The 27,469-nt window shown below is 43.7% G+C and overlaps 1 protein-coding gene across 1 annotated transcript; it reads right to left on the bottom strand.

The window, feature by feature from the left end:
• Positions 1 to 135: 135 nt before the first annotated feature.
• Positions 136 to 23,725, bottom strand: DBR1 (debranching RNA lariats 1). Its single transcript, XM_060783927.2, has 8 exons — positions 23,481 to 23,725; positions 19,490 to 19,614; positions 19,104 to 19,184; positions 17,868 to 17,953; positions 15,375 to 15,599; positions 12,359 to 12,439; positions 5,984 to 6,129; positions 136 to 1,034 (listed from the first exon to the last, which is right to left on the bottom strand). The coding sequence occupies exons 1-8, from the start codon at positions 23,678 to 23,680 to the stop codon at positions 350 to 352; spliced, it is 1,629 nt and encodes a 542-aa protein (XP_060639910.2). The 5' UTR covers positions 23,681 to 23,725; the 3' UTR covers positions 136 to 349.
• Positions 23,726 to 27,469: the final 3,744 nt, after the last annotated feature.

Raw genomic sequence — 27,469 nt, 5'->3', positions numbered from 1 at the left:
TGGTATTATTATGCTAAACATGATCCATCAAATGCAACAAAGAAACCAGAACATTTTCCTATCTTTTACTAAAATATCTTTAGAAATCCTATATTTGTTTGGGAAGACAATGTAAAAATGCAAAAGGCTCCATGCTTGCTTTTCACTTACAAAATCTTTAACAGGGTTTTCTTCCCATTTACATTTGTGCCCCATGTCAAATCTGACCGACTTCAAAAATAATAGTTTATTGTTTTTAATTAAAATATCAATGCTATACAGCACTGCAAAATAAATCAACCCCAAGCATCCTATCTATTGTAGATAGGCATAGCAGTAAAAGATTACCCTCAGTCAATGAAGAGATTACTTATTCTACTTCATCTTCATCTTTGGAAGCATAGATAGCTTGATTTCGCCTTTTAATTCTCTTTGGGCCACTGTTTTCTTCTTTCTTTTCACCACTTATCCTTTTCAGTAAGTTCTCACCAGGACTTTGCTCTTCTGGGTGTTCCTTTTCATTTGATGTCTCCAATTCATCGCCCAGAGGGTCAACAGAATCACTTGGTGACACTGTCATTGAATCTGGGAGGATCCTGACATCAGAAAATGTTGCAGAGATGCTAGATGACTTCTCAGACGTTGGGTCCAATGAGGTCTCTGGATCTTCATCCTCAGCACTATCTTCATCTAATATTATTTCATCAGGGTTGACAGATGATGACAAAGCAGAAGTATTTGCACTATAGTCACTAGGCTCTTCTGTAGACCCAGTGCTGTCTATGGCCTCTTCTTCTTCCTCCTCACTATCATCTCTGTGTCCTAAGATATCTTCTTTCAGCTGCTGGATTTTGGCATTAATGTCTGTAAGTCCAAACCGTGCACAGAATTCTGTGGTCTGGGGATTGATTCGATGAACTGGTTTTATGTGTTGCTGGGATGTGTTTGCATCACAACAAGCAGCCATAGCACTGAAATTGTCTGGAACCTGAAGATCATGGTTTGCTTCTTCCAAAACGCCCCTGATGTCTTCTTCTGAAACACTGTAGTCCCACCTACATTAAACACAGATGCAGACGAAATGTCAGGAGATAATGCTTCTGGAACATGGCTAAACAGCCTTGAAAACTCACAACAACCCAAACACAGGGAGGTTAGATGACATAATAATAATAATAATAATAATAATAATAATAATCATCATCATCATCATCATCATCTGCAAGGAAGCAGATGAAACAATAGATCACATCCTCAGCTGCTGCAAGAAGATTGCGCAGACAGACTACAAGCAGAGGCATAACACCATTGCTCAGATGATTCATTGGAACTTGTGCCACAAATACCATCTGCCTGCGACAAAGAACTGTTGGGATCACAAGCCTGAAAAAGTTACAGGGAATGAACACGCCAAACTCCTCTGGGACTTCCGGATTCAGACAGAGTTTTGGAGCATAATACTCCTGACCTCACAATTGTGTTAAAAAACAAATATGGATCGTTGATGTCGCAATCCCAGATGACAGCAGGATTGCAGAGGAACAAATGGAAAAGCTGACATGATATGAGGATTTAAAGATCGAACTGCAAAGACTCTGGCACAAGCCAGTAAAGGTGGTCCCAGTGGTGACTGGCACACTAGGTACAGTGCCTAAAGACCTTGGCCTGCACTTAAACACAGTCGGCGCTGACAAAATTACCAGCTGCAGAAAGCCACCTTACTGGGATCTGCACGCATTATTCGCCAATACATCCTAGACCAGTGGTTCTCAACCTGGGGTCCCCAGATGTTTTTTGCCTTCAACTCCCAGAAATCCTAACAGCTGGTAAACTGGCTGGGATTTCTGGTAGTTGTAGGCCAAAAACATCTGGGGACCCCAGGTTGAGAACCATTGTCCTAGACACTTGGGAAGTGTCCGATGTATGATCCAATTCAACAGCCAGCAGAATGTCTGCTGTGGATTCATCTTGTTGTGTTTCAAATAATAATAATAATAATCTTTATTTATATGCCGCCACCATCTCCCCAAGAGGAGACGCCGGTGGCGCAGTAGGTTAAACCCCTGTGCCGGCAGGACTGAAGACCGACAGGTCACAGGTTCGAATCCGGGGAGAGGTGGATGAGCTCCCTCTATCAACTCCAGCTCCTCATGCGGGGACATGAGAGAAGCCTCCCACAAGGATGATAAAAACATCAAATCATGCGGGCGTCCCCTGGGCAACGTCCTTACAGACGGCCAATTCTCTCACACCGGAAGCGACTTGCAGTTTCTCAAGTTGCTCCTGACATGACAAAAAAAAATCTCCCCAATGAGGACTCAGGGCAGCTAACATGAGGCCGAGCCCAAAAATAATACAACAGAATAATATACAAAAGAAAATGAAACACAACAAAATACATAATGCAACAAATAAAATAAACAATGCAAAATAACATAATAAAAACAACCACAGAGGGTGGGCCAGATGTGTAAGATAAAATGTTAAAAACATTAAAATCCTGGGTGAGATGGGAAGTAGAGGAAGTGTATTTGTAAAGGAGGAGCCCGAGACGAGGGAGCAGAGGGGTTTTGGGCTTTTTTGGGGTCTGGGAGAGTGCATTGTGTAAACAAACTGTAGATGGAAACCAACAAAAAGGGTGGGTGGTCACTCTCCAAAGGCATATCAGAAAAGCCAAGTTTTTAGCACTTTCTTAAAAGCTGCTAGGGTGGGGGCTTGCTTAATCTCACCTGGTAATTCCTCCTCTCCACCCACTTCAAGACAGACCCCTCCCCAAAAAATACATACTCAATGAGTGGCAAGAATGTATTTTGCTCAGAATCTAGCCAGTAATATTTTTTTTCAGCATGCCTGAACAAGTGTGACAGCTCCATGAAGCCACACGTAATTTCAAAAGCACAACAGACTTTGGGATTTCTACTAAATCATGTAGGCCAGGGGTGACAAGCTCATGAGTTGTAGGTTGTGTTGACTGAAATAGAGGAATTAATCCTCCAAAATCTCACTCTCACTGTGTGTGCATGTGTGAATGCATAGTGCTTTTATTGAGGATCCTGAACTTTTCTTTGGAAGCTTTTAAACAGAGACTGCCATAGATGTGGGTGAAACGTCAGGAGGGAATGCTACTGGAACATGGCCATACAGCCCGGAAAACTCACAGCAACCCAGTGATTCCGGGCATGAAAGCCTTCAGCAACACAATAATAACGGTGTCTCCTTCTCTGGATGTTTTTAAGCAGAGAAGGAGACTCTGGTGTCCATCTGTCATGAGGGTTTAGATTGTGTTTGCTTGATAAAATAGGATTGGGTGGCCCTGGTCCCTTCCAATTCTAGTATTCAATCATCGCTGTTTTGACAGTAATTATATTTTAATAATATTCTGTTATTAATATATTCCAATATAATAATAATAATAATAATAATAATAATAATAATGGACTTTAAATGAGATTTTCCTGCTTCTTGGCACGGGGTTGGATTGGATGACCCATGAGGTCTCTTCCAATTCTATGATTCTATGACTAGTTTGGGCTTCCAAGCCCAACAGGGATATATCAGAGTAAAATTCTGTAGTCTGCTATCTATGATTTGCAGCCAGTCTATTTCAAAAAAGAGAAAAGAAATGGATTCTGTGTAATCTATGGCCATGATTCATTCTTGCGTTTCTCCCCAAATATATGGAGTAGCTGTGTTGTACACACATTCTTATTTTCTTTAATGGCCTGCAAATTATGTGAGCCAGCTATATCAACTTTCTTTCTTTTAGTGGGACCTCCTTTATATCAAAGGAAGTATAGAGAAAATAATCTCATCTCTTGGGTCCCATATCTCCGTGATTCAAATGAGTTATGTGGTTAAATATTAAACTGGATTTTATTTGAAGCACAATTTGGTTTCCAATGTTGTGCTTGTAAGCCCCTTCCTACTGGAGCGGTACCTACTGATCTACTCACATTTGCATGTTTTCGAACTGCTAGGTTAGCAGAAGCTGTGGCTAACAGCAGGAGCTCACCCCACTCCCTGGATTTGAACCACCGACCTTTCAGTCAGCAAGTTCAGCAGCTCAATGGCGTAACCCACTGCGCCACCAGGGGTCCTCGGTATAAACAGGGTTAATAAATAAATAAATACATGTCTAATGATAAAGAATACATGAGTTGTGGTCCAGCATCTCGAGGGCTAATTTTCACCTACTCTTGGAAGAAAGCTAACTGATGGGTAGTTAACTTTTTGGCCATTTTGTAAATCCAATTCCTATTAACGTGGAAAATAGTAATAGATTATAGGACCTCAAGTCCAATTAGGCAGGCCACAGGTTGCTCAAACCTGCAAATCCTTCCAGCCACTAAGGGTTACTGTGGAGCAGTCCCTGTGCGCAATACTACATCCAGCCACTAGAGGGGGTGGAAATAGAATATCCTAGCATGCATGCATATCTTTTGTTGTAACCAAGGTTACAACATGTTATAGAACTCCAGTATGCTGATGACAACGTCGTCTGTGCACATTTAGAAGAAGACCTACAAGCCATTCTAAACACCTTCACAGAAGCATACAAGAAGCTCAACCTGTCATTGAATATCCAGAAAACCAAAGTGCTCTTCCAGCAGTCACCAGCCAATCCCTCTCCAATACCAGAAATACAGCTTAATGGTGTAACATTAGAAAATGTTGACCATTTCCGCTACCTTGGTAGCCACCTCTCTGCAAAAGTCAACATTGACACTGAAATACAACACTGCTTGAGCTCTGCGAGTGCAGCATTTTCCCAAATGAAACACAGAGTGTTTGAGTACTGGGACATCCGTAGAGATACCAAGGTGCTTGTTTATAAAGCCATTGTCCTCCCAACCCTGCTATATGCCTGCGAGATGTGGACAATCCACAGACGTCACATGCAACTCCTGGAATGATTCCATCAGCATTGCCTCCGCAAAATCCTGCAAATCTCTTGGGAAGACAGGCGGACAAACGTCAGCATGCTAGAAGAAGCAAAGACCACTAGCACTGAAGCAATGCTCCTCCACCATCAACTCCGCTGCCCGATCACTGTCTCCCAAAGCAGTTGCTCTACTCTGAACTCAAGAATGGAAAATGGAATGTTAAAGGACAGAAAAAGAGATTTAAAGATGGGCTCAAACCAACCTTAAAAACTCTGGCATAGACACCGAGAATTGGGAAGCCCTGGCCCTTGAGCACTCCAGCTGGAGGTCAGCTGTGACCAGCAGTACTGTAGAATTTGAAGAGGCATGAATGGAGGGCAAAAGAAAGAAACGTGCCAAGAGGAAAGCAAGTCAAGCCAACCTTGACTGGGACCACCTTCCGCCTGGAAACCGATACCCTCGTACCCTCGCTGTGGGAGAACATGCAGATAAAGAATAGGGCTGTGCAGTCACCCACACCGATCTTGGAAGACAATCCTACTCGGACAATGAGGGATTGCCTAAGTAAGTAAAAGTAAGCATACCTTTGCCCAGCTTTGATCTTGGCAGTTGTTTACATGCATCCGGACCTGGCAGGCCAATTTAGGTCCATGGGCTTTGCATTTGGCTTATGTGATGTAGGAACTTGGAAAACAATTAGTATCTGAGGTTTAGACACTATCAAAAGATGCCTACACCCAACACCACTGGAGAAATTATAAGGTATTGCACCACCAGATATCCGTCAGGAAGTAGCAGCCTGTAGTGAAAGGACTAAGGCATTGACCTCTCTGGCCCATCCTCTGTTCAGGTATCATCCAGCATGGCAACATCTTAAATCAAGAAATAACTTCCTAAGATCTACAGAGATACTCGCAGAAACACCTCAGCAAGCAAGAGTTCAAATGTGGCAGGCAAAAACCCAGATCCTCAAATCAGTGGCTGATACTGGATGAGAGACTCCCTCCTGGATTTTCTGTTAGTTCTTCACTTTAATTGTAATAGAGCTCTCTCAAGTTTACAACATTTTTCAGGATACAGCAAATACTTTTTTGTACAAATAAATAATAATTTCTACCTACTTTTCATAAAGTCCATTGTTTTCAGGCATATTCCAGGAATTTGCAGATATGTTGATGAGATTATTAGTAGCTTTCAAAACAGCAATCCATTCAGGATCATATTCAAGGTGATTAGATGCATTTGGGTCATGTGGGATCTCTACAATCTGTAAAAAATGGAGATTAGAGGGAGATGTTGGATGAAAAGAACTCTTTGAGTCCTCTTAACATCAAAGAAATAGTAGTGAATTTAAAGCACTATTATTATTATTATTATTATTAACTTTATTTGTACCCCGCGAGCATCTCCCGAAGGACTCGATGCGGCTTACACAGGCCGGAGCCATAACACACAATACAATAGAAAACATAACAAGTAATAACAAAGCAAATCAACATCAAAAAGCAAAACAAATAAAAAAATTAGCAAAACGGCAATAACAATACATCAAGACATATTAAAAACTGGTTCGGCCGGCGAGAGGGGTACATGGTTAAAAGTGCTGAAATGGCAGGAGGGGCATAGGAATTAAAGTACGGTGTGCAGCAGTATTAATTGTGCTAAAGTGCTACTAGGACTTGGGATGGGGATTCTTAATCCGGGAAGGCACAACGGAACAGCCAGTTTTCAGATTCCTTCTGAAAACTGCTAGTGTGGGGGCCTGTCGGAGATCTTTTGAAAGGGCGTTCCAGAGTCGGGGGGCCGCCACGGAGAAGGCCCTGTCCCGTGTCCCCACCAAGCGCGCTTGCGACGTGGGTGGGATCACGAGCAGGGCCTCCCCAGATGATCGAAGCGAGCGCGTGGGTTTGTAGATGGAGATACGGTCACGCAGGTAGGGTGGTCCCAAACCGTTTAGGGCTTTGTAGGTGAGCACCTGCACCTTGAATTGGGCTCGGAAGATGAATGGCAGCCAGTGGAGCTCCTTAAACAGAGGGGTAGACCTCTCTTGATAATGAGCTCCAGTTAGCATCCTGGCTGCTGCACGCTGAACCAGTTGCAGTTTCCGAGCCGTCTTCAAAGGTAGCCCCACGTAGAGCGCATTGCAGTAATCCATTCTAGAGGTGACCAAGGCGTGGACCACCCTGGCCAGATCAGCCTTCACGAGGTATGGTCGCAGTTGGCGCACGAGTCTCAGTTGCGCAAAGGCCCTCCCGGATACCGCCGACACCTGAGCCTCAAGTGTAAGCGAAGAATCCAAGAGGACACCCAAACTGCGGACCTGAGGCTTCAGGGGGAGTGTAACCCCTTCCAACACAGGTGACCACCCTATACCCCGATCCGGCTTACGATCGACCAGGAGGACCTCTGTCTTATCGGGATTGATCTTCAGCTTGTTCTTCCTCATCCAGATCGACACAGCGGCCAGGCACTCGTCTAGCACCTAAGAAGCCTCCTTGGAATTAGGTGGAAAGGAGTAGTAGAGTTGTGTGTCATCTGCGTAGAGATGGCACCCAACTCCAAAACTCCGGATGACCTCTCCCAGCGGTTTCATGTAAATGTTAAAAAGCATGGGAGACAAAATAGAGCCTTGCGGGACCCCACAGGACAAAGGCCAGGGGTCAGAGCAGGCGTCTCCCAGCTTCACCATCTGAGTTCGTCCCTCCAGGAAGGACTGGAGCCACGACAGAACCGTGCCCCCAAGGCCCATCCCGGAGAGACGACCCAGAAGGGTACCATGGTCGATGGTATCGAAAGCCGCTGAGATGTCCAAGAGAACCAGCAGGGTCACACTCCCCCTGTCCAGTTCTCTGCGGAGGTCATCCACCAAGGCGACCAAGGCTGTCTCGGTGCCATGACCAGGCCTGAAACCAGACTGTGACTGATCTAGGTAATTGGTGTCGTCTAGGAAACCCTGGAGCTGGGAGGCGACCACCCTCTCCAGCACCTTACCCAAAAAGGGGAGGTTGGAGATTGGCCTGTAGTTATTCAGCACCGTGGAGTCAAGGGAAGCTTTTTTGATGAGTGGGCGAACCACAGCCTGCTTCAAATTAGATGGAAAAATTCCTTGCACCAACGATGCATTGATAATCGGTACAAACCAGTCAAGCAACCCCCCTCTGGCTGATTTAATGAGCCAAGATGGGCATGGGTCTAGAGATGAGGTGGTCGCTCTCACAGCCCCAAGAGTCTCCTCTACAGTTTCAGGAAGAACAAGCCTAAAAGAATCCCACAAGATTGGACAAGCAGGTGCCTCCGTCACCTCTTCTGGCACTGCGATGAAATTGGAGTCGAGCTCAAGACGTATCTGGGCGACTTTACCTGCAAAATGGTGTGCGAAATCGCGACACCGAGCTGCAGGGTCGTCAGGGACCTCCTCCACCACAGGAGGGTGGAGGAGCTCTCCCACGACCCGAAACAGCTCCGATGATCTATTTGCTGCAGATGCAATGCGGGCGGTCGTGAATGATTTCCTGGCCACCCGTATAGCCACGGAGTATGCCTTAAGAGAGGCTTTAGCCCGTGCTCGATCAGACACCTCCCGAGTTTTCCTCCATTTGCGCTCTAGCCCCCTTCTCGTATGCTTCATCACAGCCAGCTCCTCGGTGAACCAAGGAGATGGCTTGTCACGACGCAACGAGATGGGGCGTTCAGGTGCGATCGTATCTAACGCCCTGGCCATCTCCCCATTATAGAGAGTTACCAAGGCGTCGATAGAATCGCCAGGCTCCAAGGCAGGAAGAACCCTAAGATTCCTCAGGAATCCATCCGGATCCATCAGTCTCCTAGGGCGGACCATCTTAATTTGTCCTCCACCCCTGCGGAGGTTTAGGGTCGCAGCAAGTCTAAAAGTGATCAGATGATGGTCAGACCATGACACCGGAAGGATGTTTTGATCTTCCACTCTGACCATTTCATTGTCCGCCACAAAGACAAGGTCGAGAGTATGTCCAGCTTGATGAGTGGGGCCAGATATTATCAGTGACAGTCCTATGGTCGTCATGGTGGCCATAAAGTCCTGAGCTGCGCCAGATAAAGTGGTCTCAGCGTGGATGTTAAAGTCTCCCAGCACCACCAGGCGCTGGGAGACCAAGGCCGAATTGGAGACCACCTCCGCTAGCTCAGACAGGGAAGCTGCTGGATCTCGGGGTGGGCAATACACCAGCAGGAACCCCACACTGTCACGGCTCCCCACCTTCAAGTGGACACATTCAAACCCAGAAGCCTGTGGGACAACGCATCTGGTCACGGCGATGGATTGCCGAAAGACTACTGCGACCCCTCCTCCCCGCCCCCCTTGTCTGGCCTGTTGATGCACTCCAAAACCTGGTGGACACAGTTGGGAAAGGTTTACACCCCCCACCTCGTCCAACCAGGTCTCGGTAATGCATGCCAGATCCGCCCTCTCATCCAGGATCAAGTCCTGGATGGCAGCGGTCTTGCCGTTAACGGATCTGGCATTGATCAAAAGGACCTTGAGACCAAGGGGGCTGCCAAGGAGCCTACCACTACCCACCTTTTCCAGGGTCGCAAGGACTCTGTTGCGCTTCTCCCTGGGATGTTTGTGGCCCGCAAATCTCCTTCCCCACACGACTCGGATAGCACCCCCTTTCTCTGGAACCCTCCCCCCCCCTGCCCGGCCAGGAACTAGTCAGCTCTCAGAGGACGAAGTCGGGCTGGGGAATAATCTCCCTTGGGCATTTGGTAGGGATGAGTCTGATGTTGAGGTGGATAAAGAGACATCAAGGGAGCTGAGTGGGCTGAATAACGGGAGCGTTCTCGAGCGGAGAAGTGTGGTTGGCTGAGTGGAAGCAACCGGGGCAGATGGGGTCTCAAAGTTATACGAACCAGGAGGGGGGGCCCTAACTGGAGAGCTAGTTGTGGAGTTCGCCCGGGGGCTAGATGGAACATGATGGGACGAAACCCCGGGATCAAACAAGGGGCGAATGTAAGGGTCCACAACTACCCTCCTAATGGTGATGCCCCATTTCTTTAGGCCAGGTTGTTTAGCCATTAGATCACCAAGCCAAGTGTTGTCTTCTGGTGAAATTTGAAGACGGGTGGAACGGTCAGAGGATTGATAATCCCTCCATAACCACACTATGGCTTTTAGTCTTATATCCTGTGATCTTTTACCCAGGATTTGGGCTAAGGAATTACAGACTGCCCTCTTGGAGGTCCATCTGCCTCTGTTTATCATTAGATCGGCAATGTCCACTGCAAAATTGTCCGTGAGAAGATGTTGATTCCGATCATAAAGTGCGGTGGGCTGGTCCATGAGGCCAGATGTTGTGTTGTTGGCCATTCTCTGAGTAGCCAACACAATCCGCTGCCACTCCCTAATAATAATAATAATAACATCACTAATAATAATAATAATAACAATAACAACAACAACACACTATTTATATTCCGCCATCTCCCCTAGGGGACTCAGAGTGGATTACAGCATTTACAGTAGTCATAGGCAGACATTCAATGCCTTACAATCACATACAACGAGACACACAAACACAGTCAAGGGAAAGGCTTCTCTTTTCATTTCTGGCTTCTGGAAGCGGTGCTCTTCTCTGGCTCTGGGGGGGGGGGGTGTTATTCTCCATTTTCAAGCTGAGGTACCTGTGTTGTCACCTCCTGTCTGTGTGGCTGGCATACACACATTTGCATGTTTTCAAGCTACTACGTTGACAGGAGCTAGGGCTAACAGCGGGAGCTCATCCTGTCCCACAGATTTGAACTGCCAACCTTAAGATTAGCAGTTCAGCAGCACAAGGGTTTAACTCATTGCACCACCATGGTCCCAAAGGTAACTGGACTACATTTGTGACATACAACATTGCCTTCTCCTTGTAGAAAAACGAAGTTGCAAAACATAGATGCAAAAACTACAGATATTGTATCTAAGATGAATCATCAAGACTCTCAGCCTGGACCTCCAGTCTTTTTACAAGTTTGAGGCTCTAAACCAACCCTGTTCTGGGTTGCTAATATTATTTATTCCATCCATTTCCGATGAAGGAAGGCTTATACAAGCTGGAAAAAAATTGCTGAATAAAAATATGTGCCACTCTCAATTCCCCAAGTTATACTTTCAACAAACAAGAAAGGCACGTCTGTAACTTCTGACCTGTCGTTAGCCATATCCCTGAGGAAACTCCTACAGACATTTAATACTAATAATAACAACTTTATTTATACCCCGCCTCCAACTCCCCCAAGGGGACTTGGGGGGTTTACATAAGGCCATGCCCATCAATACAGTGAAACACAATATAAACACAAAAACAAAACAAAAAATCACAAAATAAATTACATAAGATGCAAAACCAATATAAGTAAACAAAACAGCAGCATAAAATCAAACGGTAAAACACAGATGATCACACTGAGCAGGGCCAAATTCAAGGATAAAATTTTAAAACACTGGGAGAGAGGACAATGTAAAAAACCAGGGAAGGGATCCGAGGATGAGGTAGGATTTAATTGCACGAATCACAAAATAAAGTGCTTCTGAGGTCATTTTATGCAGAGTTTGGTCAGGGAGTATCTTACATTCAATCACTGAAGGCACATTGGAATAACCAAGTTTTCAGGCTCGTCCTGAAGATTACCAGGGTGGGGGCTTGCCTAATATCCCTGGGGAGTGAATTCCAGAGCCAGGGGGCCACCACAGAGAAGGCCCTCTCTCTCGTCCCCACAAGTTGCACTTGCGATGAGGGCGGGAGCGAGAGAAGAGCCTCTCTGGAAGATCAAAGGTTCTCTATGTTGTCGTACAATAACACATATCAAGTGGATGGCTAACTATTTTTTTCCATTCACAGCTGAATCTGATCTCTACTATGTCTTATGTGTGGTGATACTGTGTACTCAATGGAAACATTTATTTATTTATTTATTATTTGAACTTATATGCCGCCACTCCCCTGGGGCTCGGAGCGGCTTGCAAGAATGGCTAAAATCTAAAAAAATGTAAAAGCAATTTAAAACAATTTAAAAACAGCAATATCAAACATTAAAAGCCTGTCGAAACAGGTATGTCTTACATGCCCTGCGGAAAGCTGGTAAGTCCCGCAAGGCACGGACTTCAGGCGGCAGAGTATTCCAGAGTGATGGTGCCACTGCCGTGAAGGCTCTGCGTCTGGTTGCTGTTAGACGCAAGGTCTTGACACTGGGAATTTCCAACAAATCTTGGTTTTCAGAACGAAGGGATCTCTGGGGTTGGTAGGGGGTGAGGCGGTCCCTCAGGTACATCAGCCCCAGACCATGCAAGGCCTTAAAGGTGAGTACCATTACTTTGAAAGTGATCCGGTGCTCAATTGGTAACCAATGCAGCTGTAGTAAGATTGGTGTTATGTGGCATCTCATCGGAATTCCCGCAAGAAGCTGAGCAGCTGCATTTTGTACCAACTTGAGCTTCCGGATCACCAACAGAGGAAGGCCAATGTCGGAGGTTTTACCTGCAGGAAGTCTCTGTGAGGCAGGCATTTATCCAGGGCCAGAAATTTTGTTGTCTTTGGCTCCTGTTCTTTGCCATTGGTCTGTAAACAAGAGAAGATACATCACTGGAAAAATTATAGTATGTCATCAACAGCTTAAAATGCATTGTTATTTGTTAGCCCACAAAGATTGATTTGATATATTTATATATTATCCATACTCTATAAACTCGTGTTTGTTTACAAGTTTTAGTAAAAAAAAAAAATAACCCAAAAACTTGGGTTGACTGAGCCACAGGTCAATGTATTGTGTCTTATAAAAAAGAAACCACCCCTTCCTCAGAGAAGAGTGGAAAAAGGCAAGAGCTTAGTCTGCCTTGGAGAACCTAAAAGAAGCAACAGCCCCCTCCACTTTCTTTGCCATGACACTACTTCTGACCTTTCTGGAAGCCTGAGTATGGAATGATGTCGACTGGAAAAGATGCATTCCATCTCTGCGAAATGACCCTCGACTTATCTATAGGTTCTATCAAAATCCGTAATATTGGCCCTAAAACCTGCCGTCAACTTAGACATTAGGTCAACTTATACATGACTCGATACAGTAAGTGTTTTGCTTATGTTGAGTTAAACCATTAATCTACTGTATATAATCGAGTATAAGCTGACCTGAATATAAGCCAACACACGTAATTTTATCACAAAAAACTGGAAAAACGTATGACTCGAGTATAAGCCAAGGGTGAGAAATGAAGCAGCTACTGGGACATTTCAAAATAAAGATAGATACCAATGAAATTACATTAATTGAGGCACCAGTAGGTTAAATGTTTTTGAATATTTAGATAAAACTGAAATTTAAGATAAGACTGTCCAACTCTGATTAAACCAGAAGTCTAACCTTCTTCAATGTAAATGTAGTTATGTATCTTTCCAATAATAATAGAGTAATATAATAAATGTAATCATAATGAACAGAGTAAAATAATAAAGGTAATAATAATAATAATAATAATAATAATAATAATAGAGTAAAATAATAAATGTAATAATAATAGAGAAAAATAGCAAATGTAATAACATATAGAGTAAAAGAAAAATTGTACTAAAAATAATAATAACAGAGTAAAATAATAAATAACCCTGTCTCGAGTATAAGCCAAGGGGGGCTTTTTCAGCCTTAAGAAAGGGCTGAAAAACTCAGCTTATACTCAAGTATATATGGTATCTAGATTAGTAACATATGTTTTGACTGGCAGTGATTCCCCAAGTTTCAAACAGAAGTCTCTCCTACCAAGTAATCTCTGAACCTTTAACTGGATGTGTCAGGGACTGAATCTGCATAGCAGATTTAATGGTGATCACTCTTTCACTGAGCTACAGTAATCTCCTAAAGCACTGGTTTTAAACCAAATATCAATTGACCATTTTCTGTTTTATAGACATTTCAGCTGAGCAACTTGACATTTTCAGATAGCAAAAGAGGAAATCCAGTTTATTGATAGTTACAGTGCAAGCAAAAATGCAAAACATACTGTAACGCTGTAAGGTTCTGAGCTTCATCACACTCTAAAAAGGGAATTCACTAAGGACTGTGACTACCAAAGAGATGCAAGTATAAGTATTTCAACAGATAATTTACGAGCCTTATTTTCAACACGCAAGAACATCAAGAAATTCCCATTGCCAATAATGTCCGAGATATTGGGTTGCTGTGAGTTTTCCGGGCTGTATGGCCATGTTCCAGAAGCATTCTCTCCTGATGTTTCTCCCACATCTATGTCAGGAGAGAATGCTTCTGGAACATGACCATACAGCCCAGAAAATTCACAGCAACCCAGTGATTTCGGCCATGAAAGCTTTCGAAAACCTCTGAGATTTTCCTCTTTTATTTATTATGGATTTGACGAGTAGGAAAATCTTGTCTGAAACTAGGCAATTTTATGTCTTAAAAATCCATAAGTGGATTGACAGCACCAAAATGTTTTTATATTAAATTGTTGGCTATGATTTATTATTTATTTATTTAACATGTTTATATTCCCGCCCTTCTCACCCCGAAGGGGACTCAGGGCGGAGCACAGCGTATACACGGCAAACATTCAATGTCGGGACACAAATTCACATACAATACATAAACATTAAAAAACATTTATCAAAATATTAAAATACAACATTTAAAACCGTCCTAGTCATCAGTGTCAAATCTAATTGGCCTGGTCATCTTTCCTATTGCCGCTTTATTGTCCTGTCCCGAAAGCTTGGTCCACAGCCAAGTTTTTACCATCCTTCTAAAGGACAGGAGGGAGGGGGCCAACCTGATCTCACCAGAAAGGGAGTTCCATAGCCGGGAAGCAATCACTGAGAAGGTCCTGTCTCTCGGCCCCACCAATTGCGCCTGTGACAATGGCAGGACGGAAAGCAGGGCTTCCCCGTAGGATCTTAATCTCCATGATGGTACATAGGGGAAGATGCTGTTGCCAATAACAAAAAGATATCAGTTTCCAACTCAACAGAAATCTGGTAGTTTAACAATACTGGCTTGGATTGTGAGTTGTCTTATGCTAACCAGAGTATTCAGTGACATGTGCGCCACAAAGAAATGTTCTTGCTGTATGTGGTGAGACAAGCAATTTTGTCCTTTTCCTGTAACTCTTTCAGTTCCATGAAAATTGTTCTTCTGTATTTACATTTCCAAAGCAATTTTAGGGTGAGCTACTGACAAATCTCCCTCCTTCCATCAGTGGGAACCTTTGCCTGATAACATGTCCCTTCATGAATTGAAAGTGTCCTCTTATTTTGAAAATGAACACAGGCTTCAATCTTGGATCCCTTGAGAAACTTATATTTTTGACAATTATAAGCTACAGTAATACCTGTCTGCTGCAGGGCATTATTTCAAAATATTAACACACAATAATTTCTTTTATACTCCCATCTTCATTTAAAAAAACAGCTGTCCACCAGTGCACACACACACACACACACATACACACATTCCAACAACTGCAAAGCTGGATAACTATGTTTTATTTACCTTGTGCTGCATCCATGCTGCAAATTTCACATGTAAATGCGCTGAGAACCAGTAGGTGGGTTTCAAGTGCTCCAGAAGCTCTGAGGCAGCAGGGCTCCCCAAAGTGTTGCTCTCCACTTCTTGCTGGAAGAAGGATTTCTTTTTAAGGAGCAACTTCTTGTTTCCATAATGATAGATGCTTCTTGGCCAGTCATGGGACATAAACACGTCCATAGGTTGTTTTAGCTGTTAAGAATGAAAGGAGAGCAATACAAATGATTCTGGTTTTAGTCAGCCTAGTCTCCTTTCAGACTCACACATGTTTTTCTCCCCTCCCTACAAGACAGTTTAGGACAGGTGAACCATATTTTATGGCTCCCACAGAAGAGACTTAACACTGAAGAGACCTTCCCTTGCAACCCCATTCACCTTAGATGTAGGAAATACAGCTTAATGTTGTAACATCAGAAAATGTTGACTATTTCCGCTACCTTGGCAGCCACCTCTCCACAAAAGTCAACATTGACACTGAAATACAATACCGCCTGAGCTCTGTGAGTGCAGCATTCTTCTGAATGAAGTAGAGAGTGTTTGAGAACCGGGACATCCATAGGGATACCAAGGTGCTTGTTTATAAAGCTATTGTCCTCCCAACCCTGCTATATGCCTGCGAGATGTGGACTATCTACAGACGTCACATGCAACTCCTAGAATGATTCCATCAGTGTTGCCTCCGAAAAATCCTGCAAATCTCCTGGGAAGACAAGCGGACAAATGTCAGCATGCCAGAAGAAGTAAAGACCACCAGCATCGAAGCCATGGTCCTCTTCCATCAACTCCACTGGACCGGCCACTTTATCCAGATGCCCAACCACTGTCTCCCAAAGCAGTTGCTCTACTCTGAACTCAAGAATGGAAAACGGAATGTTGGGCAGAAAAAGATATTTAAAGATGGGCTCAAAGCCAACCTTAAAAACTCTGGCATAGACACTGAGACACTGAGAAGCCCTGGCCTTTGAGCGCTCCAGACGGAGGTCAGCTGTGACCATCAGTGCTGTAGATTTTTTGAAGATGTACGAAAGGAGGGCAAAAGAGAGAAATGTGCCAAGAGAAAGGCACATCAACCCAACCCCGACCAGGACCGCCTTCCACCTGGAAACCAATGTCCTCACTGCAGGAGAACATGCAGAGCAAGAACAGGGCTCCACAGTCACCAACGGACACACCGCCAGATCTTGGAAGACAATTCTACTCGGACAACGAGAGATTGCCTAAGTAAGTAAATAAGTAGATGTAGGAAACAAAACAATTTAAAAACATATCTTGGTTCCAGTATGCACAACTTAAAGAGGCTTACAATATTGATAAAAAGAGAGGTTTTGTAGAAAAAGAGGACTTTTGGGGAAAACTATTGCAATCAGAAAGGAAAACTATTACAAAATTATATAGTAAACTCCTGGAGTGGGCTACAGAAAAAGAGGTGATAAAAGACTCAATGATTAATTGGGCGAGAAATATTGGCAGATCGATTTCATTAAAGGAATGGGAAACAATTTGGGTGAAAAGGATGAAATATACCTATGCTTCAGACTTACAAGAGAATCTATTAAAAATGATGCATAGGTGGTATATGACCCCCAAAAAATTAGGATTAATGTACAAACAAATGAACATAAATTGTTGGAAATGTAAAAACCACGATGGATCTTTTTACCACATGTGGTGGTCTTGTGATAAGGCGAAGACTTATTGGCAAATGATCCATCTTGAATGCAAGAAAATATTAAAATTAGAATTTCCTCTGCAACCTGAACTGTATTTATTAGGGATGTTTGACTCAGACCTATTGAAAGACGACAATAAGGAAAAACTTTTTACTTTTCTTACTACGGCGGCAAGAATGGTTTATGCCAAGATGTGGAAGCAGGAAAATATACCGACTAAAACAGATTGGATTGTTAAAATAAAAGACATCAAGGACATGGACGAACTTACATACTGGCTCAAACAATGGAAGGGTCGGGTAACCAACCCTACGGACTGGTCGGTATTACAAGAGTATTTAGAAAACAAAGACAATTGGTCCTAGAATTGACTAAGAAGGAGATTAGAAGATATAAAAAGGGACATTGCATATGCTTACAGATCAATACGACGAGTTACGATATATTAGATATTAGTTATATGATATAAGATAGAGATATATATTAAACCAGGCGGTAAAAGCCTATATAGCTTATGGGTTAAGTACAAAGTAAGTTGAATGGAGGTCACTTCCGGGTGTGTGTGTTTTTTTTTTTTTTTTTTTTTCTTCCATATCTTGGATTGGTTACTGGGCACTCTCTTGTTGGCTAAATGTATTCTTTTCCTGGTTTTTTTTTTTTTTCTCTTTTCCGCCTTTTCCCTGTTTTTATTGTATATGGATGAAAATTTGAATAAAAAATTATTAAAAAAAAAAAATAAGTAGATGTAGGAACACTGCTTCTTAGCAAACGGGCTGACATATATACTGACCTGTTTTAGCTTAAAGACTTCAATGTTTCTTACATGGTAGACACTTCTTAGTGTCTGCTGGTTGTATGGTGGGCATTCAAAGTGACCTGAAACAAGTCAAGAAGCGCTTAACTGAACAAAACCAGTTATAAGAATAAAGGCTATGCTAGCCAAAAACCCCAGTGGCGCAGCAGGTTGAACCGCTGAGCTGCTGAACTTGCTGGCTGAAAGGTTGGCGGTTCAAACTCAGGGAACAGGGTGATTTCCTGCTATTAGACCCAGTTTCTGCCAACCTAGCAGTTCAAAAACATGCAAATGGGAATAGATCAATAGGTACCACTTCTGCGGGAAGGCAATGGCACCCCATGCAGTCATGATGGCCACAGTCAACACTGGCTCTTTGCCTTTTAAATGGAGATGAGCACCACCCCCCAGCGTTGTACACAACTAGACTTAACGTTAGGGGAAAACCTTTACCTTTTACCCAAAACCCTTCAATTCATGTACTGTCTCAGTAACAACTGAAGGGAAAATTGGGGTTGGCTAGTGACACAAGACTATCATTGATGCATTTACATCTATGTTAGGACTCTGGTGCTTAATGTTGTAAGTTAACATATCACAAAACAGTTGAGCCTTAAGGCCTGAATGCAAACTTCTTTTATGCCTACCATCAGTATCCCCTTTGGGCATCACATAGTAAAAATATTATTGTACTTTATTGTACAATTAAATATTATTATATAAATTATATAATATTTATTATATATAAATTATATAATATTCATTTATTATATTTATTTAAATATTATTACAATAATAAATATTATATTTATTTAAATATTATTACAATAAATATTATTGTACACTACTTTATGTGGGACATGGACTACACTAACAAAATGCTTGTTACAAGGAGGGAGAAATGTTAACCATGGCTTCCCTTTACATCCGAACCAGACCTCAGAAATAAAAATAATAAATAAAACTTTATTTGTATCCCGCCACCATCTCCCCGAAAAGTGGGGGGTAAGCTCACAGAAGCACTCAATAGTGCAATAATGCACAAAATACAGCAAGGTACATGAATATATAAATCAATAACAAAGTAAGTTTACATGACAAAATTTACAACAAACAACAAAGACAAGCCACTTGCATGCAAGGAGATTGATAGCAAAAAAAAAAAAAAAAGATTACAAAGTCGTGTTTGTTTTAAATTTGAGTATGCAAAATTACACTTACACCTAAACATACCTTTTCTGTAATCATGAGATTTGAAGATGCCAGAGAGTCCACCAATCCTTACCCCACGATACTTGACTACACCAGCATAACCTGAAGGAGAAGAAAAGTACACTGGTGAACACATGCAGTCCAATGCTATATATGAAAGCTAATGCATACACTTATCACAAATCACCCATCAGCCATTAAACCCATTGAGCCATTGAGTTCATCACTCTAACCCACCTCACAAGGATATTGGGGATAAAATGGGACAACAGCTATAGTGCCTTTGTGGAAAGGTAAGATACAACTGTAAACAGTAATACAAAATGCTCTCTTGTCTCTTTTCACAAGCAGTAATTCTGCTTTCTCTGATTCCACAGACCTCTTAACACCCAAGTAAAATTCAATACCAAGGTAGTAGATGTTGGGTGCCACCCATCCACCGTACGGTAGCTCTTGCAAATGGTTGGAGGCTTCATGGTTTCCCCCAATAAAGATGGTCAGGACAGGGACCTTCTTCTCTCCTGAGTAATACCTAAGATAACACAAACAACAATGAAGAATTTAATCTACATGTTTGCACTCATTCATGTTTTTCACTCAGTGGAAACCAAAGGGTCACCACTTATAAACCGAGTTCAAATAAATTTGCATATTTTTGTTACAGGGTGAAAAGCTAAGATTTAAGCAGAGGAACAAAAGGATAAGTAAAATCATGCCAACTGTTGATGTTGTTGATTCGTTCAGTTGTTTCCGACTCTTCGTGACTTCATGGACCAGTCCACACCAGAGCTCCCTGTCAGTCGTCACCACCCCCAGCTCCTTCAAGGTCAATCCAGTCACTTCAAGGATACCATCCATCCATCTTGCCCTTGGTCGGCCCCTCTTCCTTTTTCCTTCCATTTTCCCCAGCATCATTGTCTTCTCTAAGCTTTCCTTTCATCTCATGATGTGGCCAAAGTACTTCATCTTGGCCTCTCCTATTCTTCCCTCCAATGAGCAGTTGGGCTTTATTTCTTGAAGTATGGACTGGTTGGATCTTCTCATGGTCCAAGGCACTCTCAGAACTTTCTTCCAGCACCATAGTTCAAAAGCATCTATCTTCCTTCGCTCAGCCTTCCCTATGGTCCAGCTCTCACATCCATAGGTTACTACAGGGAATACCATTGCTTTGACTATGTGGATCTTTGTTGCCAGTGTGATGTCTCTACTCTTCACTATTTTATTGAGATTGGTCATTGCTCTCCTCCCAAGAAGTAAGCATCTCCTGATTTCCTGGCTGCAGTCTGCGTCTGCAGTAATTTTTGCACCTAGAAATACAAAGTCTGTCGTGGCCTCCACATTTTCTCCCTCTATTTTCCAGTTGTCAATCAATCTTGTTGCCATTATCTTTATCTGCAACCCTGCTTTTGCACTTTCTTCTTTCACCTTGATTAGAAGGTTCCTCAGCTCCTCCTCACTTTCGGCCATCAAAGTGGTGTCATCTGCATATCTAAGGTTGTTAATGTTTCTTCCAGCAATTTTCCCCCCAGCCTTGCATTCGCCAAGCCGCACACATTGCATGATGTGTTCTGCATACAAGTTGAATAGGTTGGGTGAGAGTATACAACCCTGCCGTACGACTTTCCCAATCTTCAACCAGTCTGTTGTTCCATGTTGCCAAATAAAGTGGCCATCTAGGATTTCACTGGAAAAAGAAGTGGCTGCTGCTAGATAACATGTGTGTGAGGGAAAGGAGGACAGAAAGAAAGAAAAGAGAAAAAGATGGGGGAAAAAGGAGCGAGAAGAGAGGGAACGGGAAAGAAAAAGGAGTGGAGAAAAAAAGGAGGAAATGAGTAAAGAAAGGAAGAAAAAGGAAAGAAGGAAAGAAAAAAGAGGAAAGATGTATGAGGGAAATCAAGGGGTGAAAGAAAGAAAAGAGAGAGGGAGATGGTGTATGAGGGAAATGCATACACTAGTATTAATTCATATTATAAACACACATATATAACGTTGTTCAGTGTGTTGTCGAAGGCTTTCATGGGTTGCTGTGAGTTTTCCAGGCTGTATGGCCATGTTTCAGAAGCATTCTTCCCTGATGTTTCGCCCACATCTATGGCAGGCATCCTCAGAGGTTGTGAGGTCTGTTGGATACTAAGCAAGTGGGGTTTATGGATCTGTGGAATGTCCAGGGTGGGAGAAAGAACTCTTTTCTGTTGGAGGCAAGCATGAGTGTTGCAATTGCAACTCCCTCCCCAGAGAGATTAGGTTAGCGCAGACTCAGTCCATGGTAGACTCCTGCTGAGGAGAGAGGATCTCTACAAAGGGCTCTACAGACATCAGAAGAAGTGCAAGACCAAGATCAAGCCAGGAAAGTAAAGACAACAATACCTCCTGGGGAAAAGTGTTCTCACCAGACATCAAGAGAACCACTGATGATTACATAGGGAAGCTGATGAAGAGGCACAATCTACATCTATCTACAAACCCACCAAAGAAATCCTACAAAGTTGCATTCAGCAAAGGACAAGAGAGATCCTCTCACCTCTGAGGAGTCTCCCACAGGCATCCTCAAACTGGAGGATGGACTTGTTGGATCTTCTCGCAGTCCAAGGCACTCTCAGGACTTTCCTCCAATACCACAGCTCAAAAGCATCTATCTTCCTTCGCTCAGCCTTCCCTAAGGTCCAGCTCTCACATCCGTAGGTGACTACAGGGAATACCATGGCTTTGACTAGGCAATGGATCTTTGTTGCCAGTATGATGTCTCTACTCTTAACTATTTTATCAAGACTGGACATTGCTCTCCTCCCAAGAAGTAAGCGTCTTCTGATTTCCTGGCCACAGTCTGCATCTGCAGTAATCTTTGCACCTAGAAATACAAAGTCTGTCACGGCCTCCACCTTTTCTCCCTCTATTTCCCAGTTGTCAATCATTCTTGTTGCCATAATCTTGGTTTTTTTTATGTTTAGCTGCAACCCGGCTTTTGCGCTTTCTTCTTTCACCTTGATTAGAAGGCTCCTCAGCTCCTCCTCGCTTTCAGCCATCAGAGTGGTGTCATCTGCATATCTGAGGTTGTTAATGTTTCTTCCAGCAATTTTCACCCCAGCTTTGCATTCATCCAGCCCCGCACATCGCATGATGTGTTCTGCATACAAGTTAAAAAGGTTGGGTGAGAGTATGCAGCCTTGCCGTACGCCTTTCCCAATCTTGAACCAGTCTGTTGTTCCGTGGTCAGTTCTGACTGTTGCTACTTGGTCCTTGTACAGATTCCTCAGGAGAGAGACAAGGTGGCTTGGGATGCCCATCCCACCAAGAACTTGCCACAATTTATTATGATCCACACAGTCAAAGGCTTTAGAATAGTCAATGAAGCAGAAATAGATGTTTTTCTGGAACTCCCTGCCTTTCTCCATTATCCAGTGGATATTGGCAATCTGGTCTCTCGTTCCTCTGCCTTTTCTAAACCCAGCTTGAACATCTGGCAACTCTCTCTCCATGTATTGCTGGAGTCTTCCTTGCAGGATCTTGAGCATTACCTTACTGGCATGAGAAATAAGGGCCACTGTACGGAAGTTTGAGCAGTCTTTCGCATTTCCCTTTTTTGGTATGGGGATATAAGTTGATTTTTCCAGTTTGATGGCCATTCTTGTGTTTTCCATATTTGCTGGCATATGGCATGCATCACCTTGACAGCATCAAAAGCATAGGGTCCACCAAAAACAGCAGCATTGCCCAGACATGAATCAAGGGATATGAAAGGCACTGCAGACTAATTCAACCTGAGAAGTCAGCCATAGCAGAGCACCTGATGAACCAACCTGGACACAGCATATTATTTGAGGACTCAGAAATGCTGGACCACTCTAACAACCACCATGTCAGACTACACAGAGAAGCCACTGAAATCCACAAGCATGTGGCTATTTCAACAGAAAGGAGGAAACCATGAAAATGAACAAAATCGGTCTATCAATTTTTCAACAAAAAAAAATCTAAATCATAAAGAACAACACTCAAAAACAGGGGAACTCCAGACAAGAAACAATCAAGGACAGCCAATCACCTCTCAACAAAGGATTCCCCCAGGCAGTAAGAAGCCAGACCTTGAAACTGCTAGGCCATTAAATGTTAATTAAGGCGGCCAACCGAAACATTCACACCTACCTCCAACAGACAAGAGTTCTTTTCCCACCCTGGACATTCCACAGATATATACAGCTCACTTGTCTGGTTTGCCTGCCATAGATTCAGGCCATGAAAGCCTTCGACAACATATTATACATCATTATTAGGTTTTCCGTCCAAAAAGTATTCCCGAGGAGGCTTGCCCCTTTCGCCCTAGCCGGCTACAGGCACAGGAAAGGCACATCAATGACAGCTTTTGAGCCGGGCCTGCTGCTCGAGGCGAGGCGCTCTCACCGGGCGAAGCCGCCCATCTCGCGGTACTTGGCGGGCACGGCCATACAGAGCAGGTCCCCGGCGTCGCGCACGGCCTGGAAGTCCCCGGCACAGAGGAGCAGGTCGGGCAGGGCCTGGCCACGGCGCTCCTCCAGGAAGTGCAGCGTCTCGAAGAGTTTGTCCAGCGCGCCATGACAACAGCCTGCAACCGCCACCTTCATCTTGCCCGCTCTGCGCAGGCGCCTTGAGGATCTCACCCCGGCCTGCTTTACGCAGGCGCAGACGGAGAGCAACCATTCGACAGAGCCGCGCAGGCGACTTCCTCTTCCGGCCGCTCAAAAGGAACAGATTCTCTCAGAAGAAAGGAGTTCGCAGTTATTTCCCGGAGGAGGGTTTTGAAGGCATTGTCTGTTGGGGCCCTTCCATACAGCCCGATATCCCAGCATATAAAGGCAGGAAATCCCACAATATCTGCTTTGAACTGGGTTATTTAAGGGCCCTTCCACACAACCCTATATCCCAGAATATCAAGGCAGGAAATCCCACATTACCTGAGTGTGGACTCAAATAACCCAGTTCAAATATATAGCAGTGAAGACTGAGAGCCCTTCCACACAGCCCTATATCCCAAAATATCTAGGCAGGAAATCCCACAATATCTGCTTTCAACTGGGTTATCTAAGGGCCCTTCCACACAGCCCTATATGCCAGAATATTTGCTTTGGATTGGGTTGAGTCCACACTAAGGGCCCTTTCACATAGCCCTATATCCCAGAATATCAAGGCAGAAAATCCCACATTACCTAAGTGTGGATTCAGATAACCCCGTTCAAATATATAGCAGTGAGGACTGAGGGCCCTTCCACACAGCCCTATATCCCAGAATACCAAGGCAGGAAATCCCACAATATCTGCTTTGAACTGGGTTATCTGAGTTCACACTCAGATTATGTGGGATTTCCTGCCTTCATATTCTGGGATATAGGCTGTGTGGAAGGGCCCCCAGTTGGTGATAATAGAAGTAGAAGTCATGTCTGCTTTGTTTGTTTTTTTATGATTTCATTGCTGCTCCAAGATCAAGTAGCAACAGTAAGAAGTGACCATGGAACAACAGACTGGTTCAAGATTGGGAAAGTCATGCGGCAGGGTTGTATACTCTCACCCAACCTATTCCACTTGTATACAGAACACATCATGCGATGTGCAGGGCTTGACGAATGCAAGGCTGGGGTTAAAATTGCTGGAAGAAACATTAACAACCTTAGATATGCAGATGATACCACTTTGATGGCTGAAAGCAAGGAGGACCTGAGGAGCCTTCTAATCAAGGTGAAAGAAGAAAGCGCAAAAGCTGGGTTTCAGCTAAACATAAAAAAAACCAAGATCGTGGCAACAAGAATGATTGATAACTGGCAAATGGAGAAAACGTGGAGACAGTATTTACCGTGTCAAGAGTGAAAAAAACAATTGTATTGCATTAAAAACAAGCAAAACACCAAGTTTGCAGACTTGGTATTCTAGTAAATGTCCTTTGACCAGTAGCTGGCCACTTGGAGTGCCTCTGGTGTTGCTATAAGAAGGTCCTCCTCTCTAGTTCCTCCCCATCTTTACACTTAACCCCTCTTCCCCCCCCCCATATATATATATATATATATATATGTATGTATGTATATATTCTTCTCTTTTTTTTCCTTTTATCCTTTTTGTCTTTTTACCTATAAGCATACCTGTATGTTAAAACCTCAATAAAGATTATTTAAAAAAAAAAAAGAAGAAGGTCCTCCGTTGTGCATGTGGCAGGGCTCAGGTTGCATTGCAGCAGGTGGTCAGTGGTTTGCTCTTCTCCACCCTTGCATGTCGTGGATTCCACTTTGTAGTCCCATTTCTTAAGGTTGGCTCTGCATCTCGTGGTGCCAGAGCACAGTCTGTTCAATGCTTCCAAGTTGCCCAGTTTTCTGTGTGCCCAGGAGGGAGTCTCTCATTTGGTATCAGCCATTGATCGAGGTTCTGGGTTTGAACCTGCCACTTTTGAACTCTCACTTTCTGAGGTGTTCCAGCAAGTGTCACTGTAGATCTTAGAAAACTATTTCTTGATTTAAGTCATCGGCGTGCTGGCTGATACCCAAATAATGACTTAGATGAAGGGCTAGAAGGCAGGATCATCAAGTTTGCAGATGACACCAAATTGGGAGGGATAGCCAACACTCCAGAGGACAGGAGCAGGATTCAAAACGATCTTGACAGATTAGAGAGATGGGCCAAAACTAACAAAATGAAGTTCAACAGTGACAAATGCAAGATACTCCACTTTGGCAGGAAAAACGAAATGCAAAGATACAAAATGGGGGACGCCTCGCTTGAGAGCAGTACATGTGAAAAAGATCTTTGAGTCCTTGTGGACAACAAGTTAAACATGAGCCAACAATGTGATGTGGCGGCAAAAAAGGGCCAATGGGATTTTGGCCTGCATCAATAGGAGCATAGTGTCTAGATCTAGGGAAGTAATGCTACCCCTCTATTCTGTTTTGGTTAGACCACACCTGGAATATTGTGTCCAATTCTGGGCACCACAAATCAAAAGAGAGATATTGACAAGCTGGAATGAGTCCAGAGGAGGGCGACTAAAATGATCAAGGGTCTGGAGAACAAGCCCTGTGAGGAGCTGGGCATGTTTCGCCTGAAGAAGAGAAGGCTGAGAGGAGATATGATAGCCATGTATAAATATGTGAGAGGAAGCCACAGGGAGTGGGGAGCAAGCTTGTTTTCTGCTTCCCTGGAGACAAGGACGCGAAACAATGGCTTCAAACTACAAGAGAGGAGATTCCATCTGAACATGAGGAAGAACTTCCTGACTGTGAGAACCGTTCAGCAGTGGAACTCTCTGCCCCGGAGTGTGGTGGAGGCTCCTTCTTTGGAAGCTTTTAAACAGAGGCTGGATGGCCATCTGTCAGGGGTGATTTGAATGCAATATTCCTGCTTCTTGGCAGGGGGTTGGACTGGATGGCCTACGAGTTCTCTTCCAACTCTTTGATTCTATGATTCTAAATAGGGGGTGGGCCGGAGATGTCACTGCCTTGGTCCTTTCACTATTGGTTGCTACTTCCTGACGGATGTCAGGTGGTGCAATACTGGCAAAAAAGTGTAATTTCTCCAGTGGTGTAGGGTGCAGACACCCCGTGATAATGTGGCATGTCTCATTAAGAGCCACATCCACTGTTTTAGCGTGATGAGATGTGTTCTACACTGGGCATGCATACTCAGCAGCAGAGTAGTAGAGCGCAAGGGCCGATTTCTTCACTGTATCAGGTTGTGATCCCCAGGTTGTGCCAGTCAGCTTTCGTATGATATTGTTTCTAGCGCCCACTTTTTGCTTGATATTCAGGCAGTGCTTCTTGAGGTAAGAGCACGGTCCAGGGTAACTCCCAGGTATTTGCGGGTGCTTCAATGCTCCAGTGGGATTCCTTCCCAGGTAATCCTCAGAGCTCGGGATATTCTGCCTTGATATTGTGCTATATAGGGCTGTGTGGAAGAGCCCTTAGTGTGTGACTTGCAAAAAGGGCCCTTCCATACAGCCATATAACCCAAAATATCAAGGCAGAAAATCTCACAATATCTGCTTTGAACTGGGTCATCTGAGTCCACACTGGCATATATTCCAGTTCAAAGCAGAAAATGTGGAATTTTATTCAGCTGTGTGGAAGGGGCCAAAGTTGTCTGTTGGGTTTTCATTTCTCAGGGCCCTTCCACACAGCCCTATATGCCAGAATATCAAAGCAGAAAATCCCACATTATCTGAGTGTGGACTCAGGGCCTTTCCACACAGCTCTATATCCCAGAATATCAAGGCAGAAAATCCCACATCTGCTTTGAACTGGGTTAACTGAGTCCACTCTGCCATATATTCCAGTTCAATGCAGATATTGTGGGATTTTCTGCCTTGATATTCTGGGATATAGGGCTGTGTGGAAGGGCCCTATATCCAGCCATAGTCCAGTCTTCAAACTTTTATG

Source organism: Anolis sagrei, chromosome X, assembly GCF_037176765.1.
Source record: "Anolis sagrei isolate rAnoSag1 chromosome X, rAnoSag1.mat, whole genome shotgun sequence".
Taxonomy (NCBI): domain Eukaryota; kingdom Metazoa; phylum Chordata; class Lepidosauria; order Squamata; family Dactyloidae; genus Anolis; species Anolis sagrei.
Note: the sequence above shows the minus strand (reverse complement) of the source record. Positions and strands in the feature narration are given on the sequence as shown.

Bases quoted from the DNA above. Each gene is read 5' to 3' on its own strand.
- DBR1 (XM_060783927.2), bottom strand. From the start codon at position 23,680: ATGAAGGTGGCGGTTGCAGGCTGTTGTCATGGCGCGCTGGACAAACTC. The intron at 19,185-19,489 runs GTATTGAATTTT...CTTCTCCTTCAG, and splicing joins ACCCAACATCTACTACCTTG to GTTATGCTGGTGTAGTCAAG. The intron at 15,600-17,867 runs GTCAGTATATAT...CATTCTTAACAG, and splicing joins AAGTCTTTAAGCTAAAACAG to CTAAAACAACCTATGGACGT.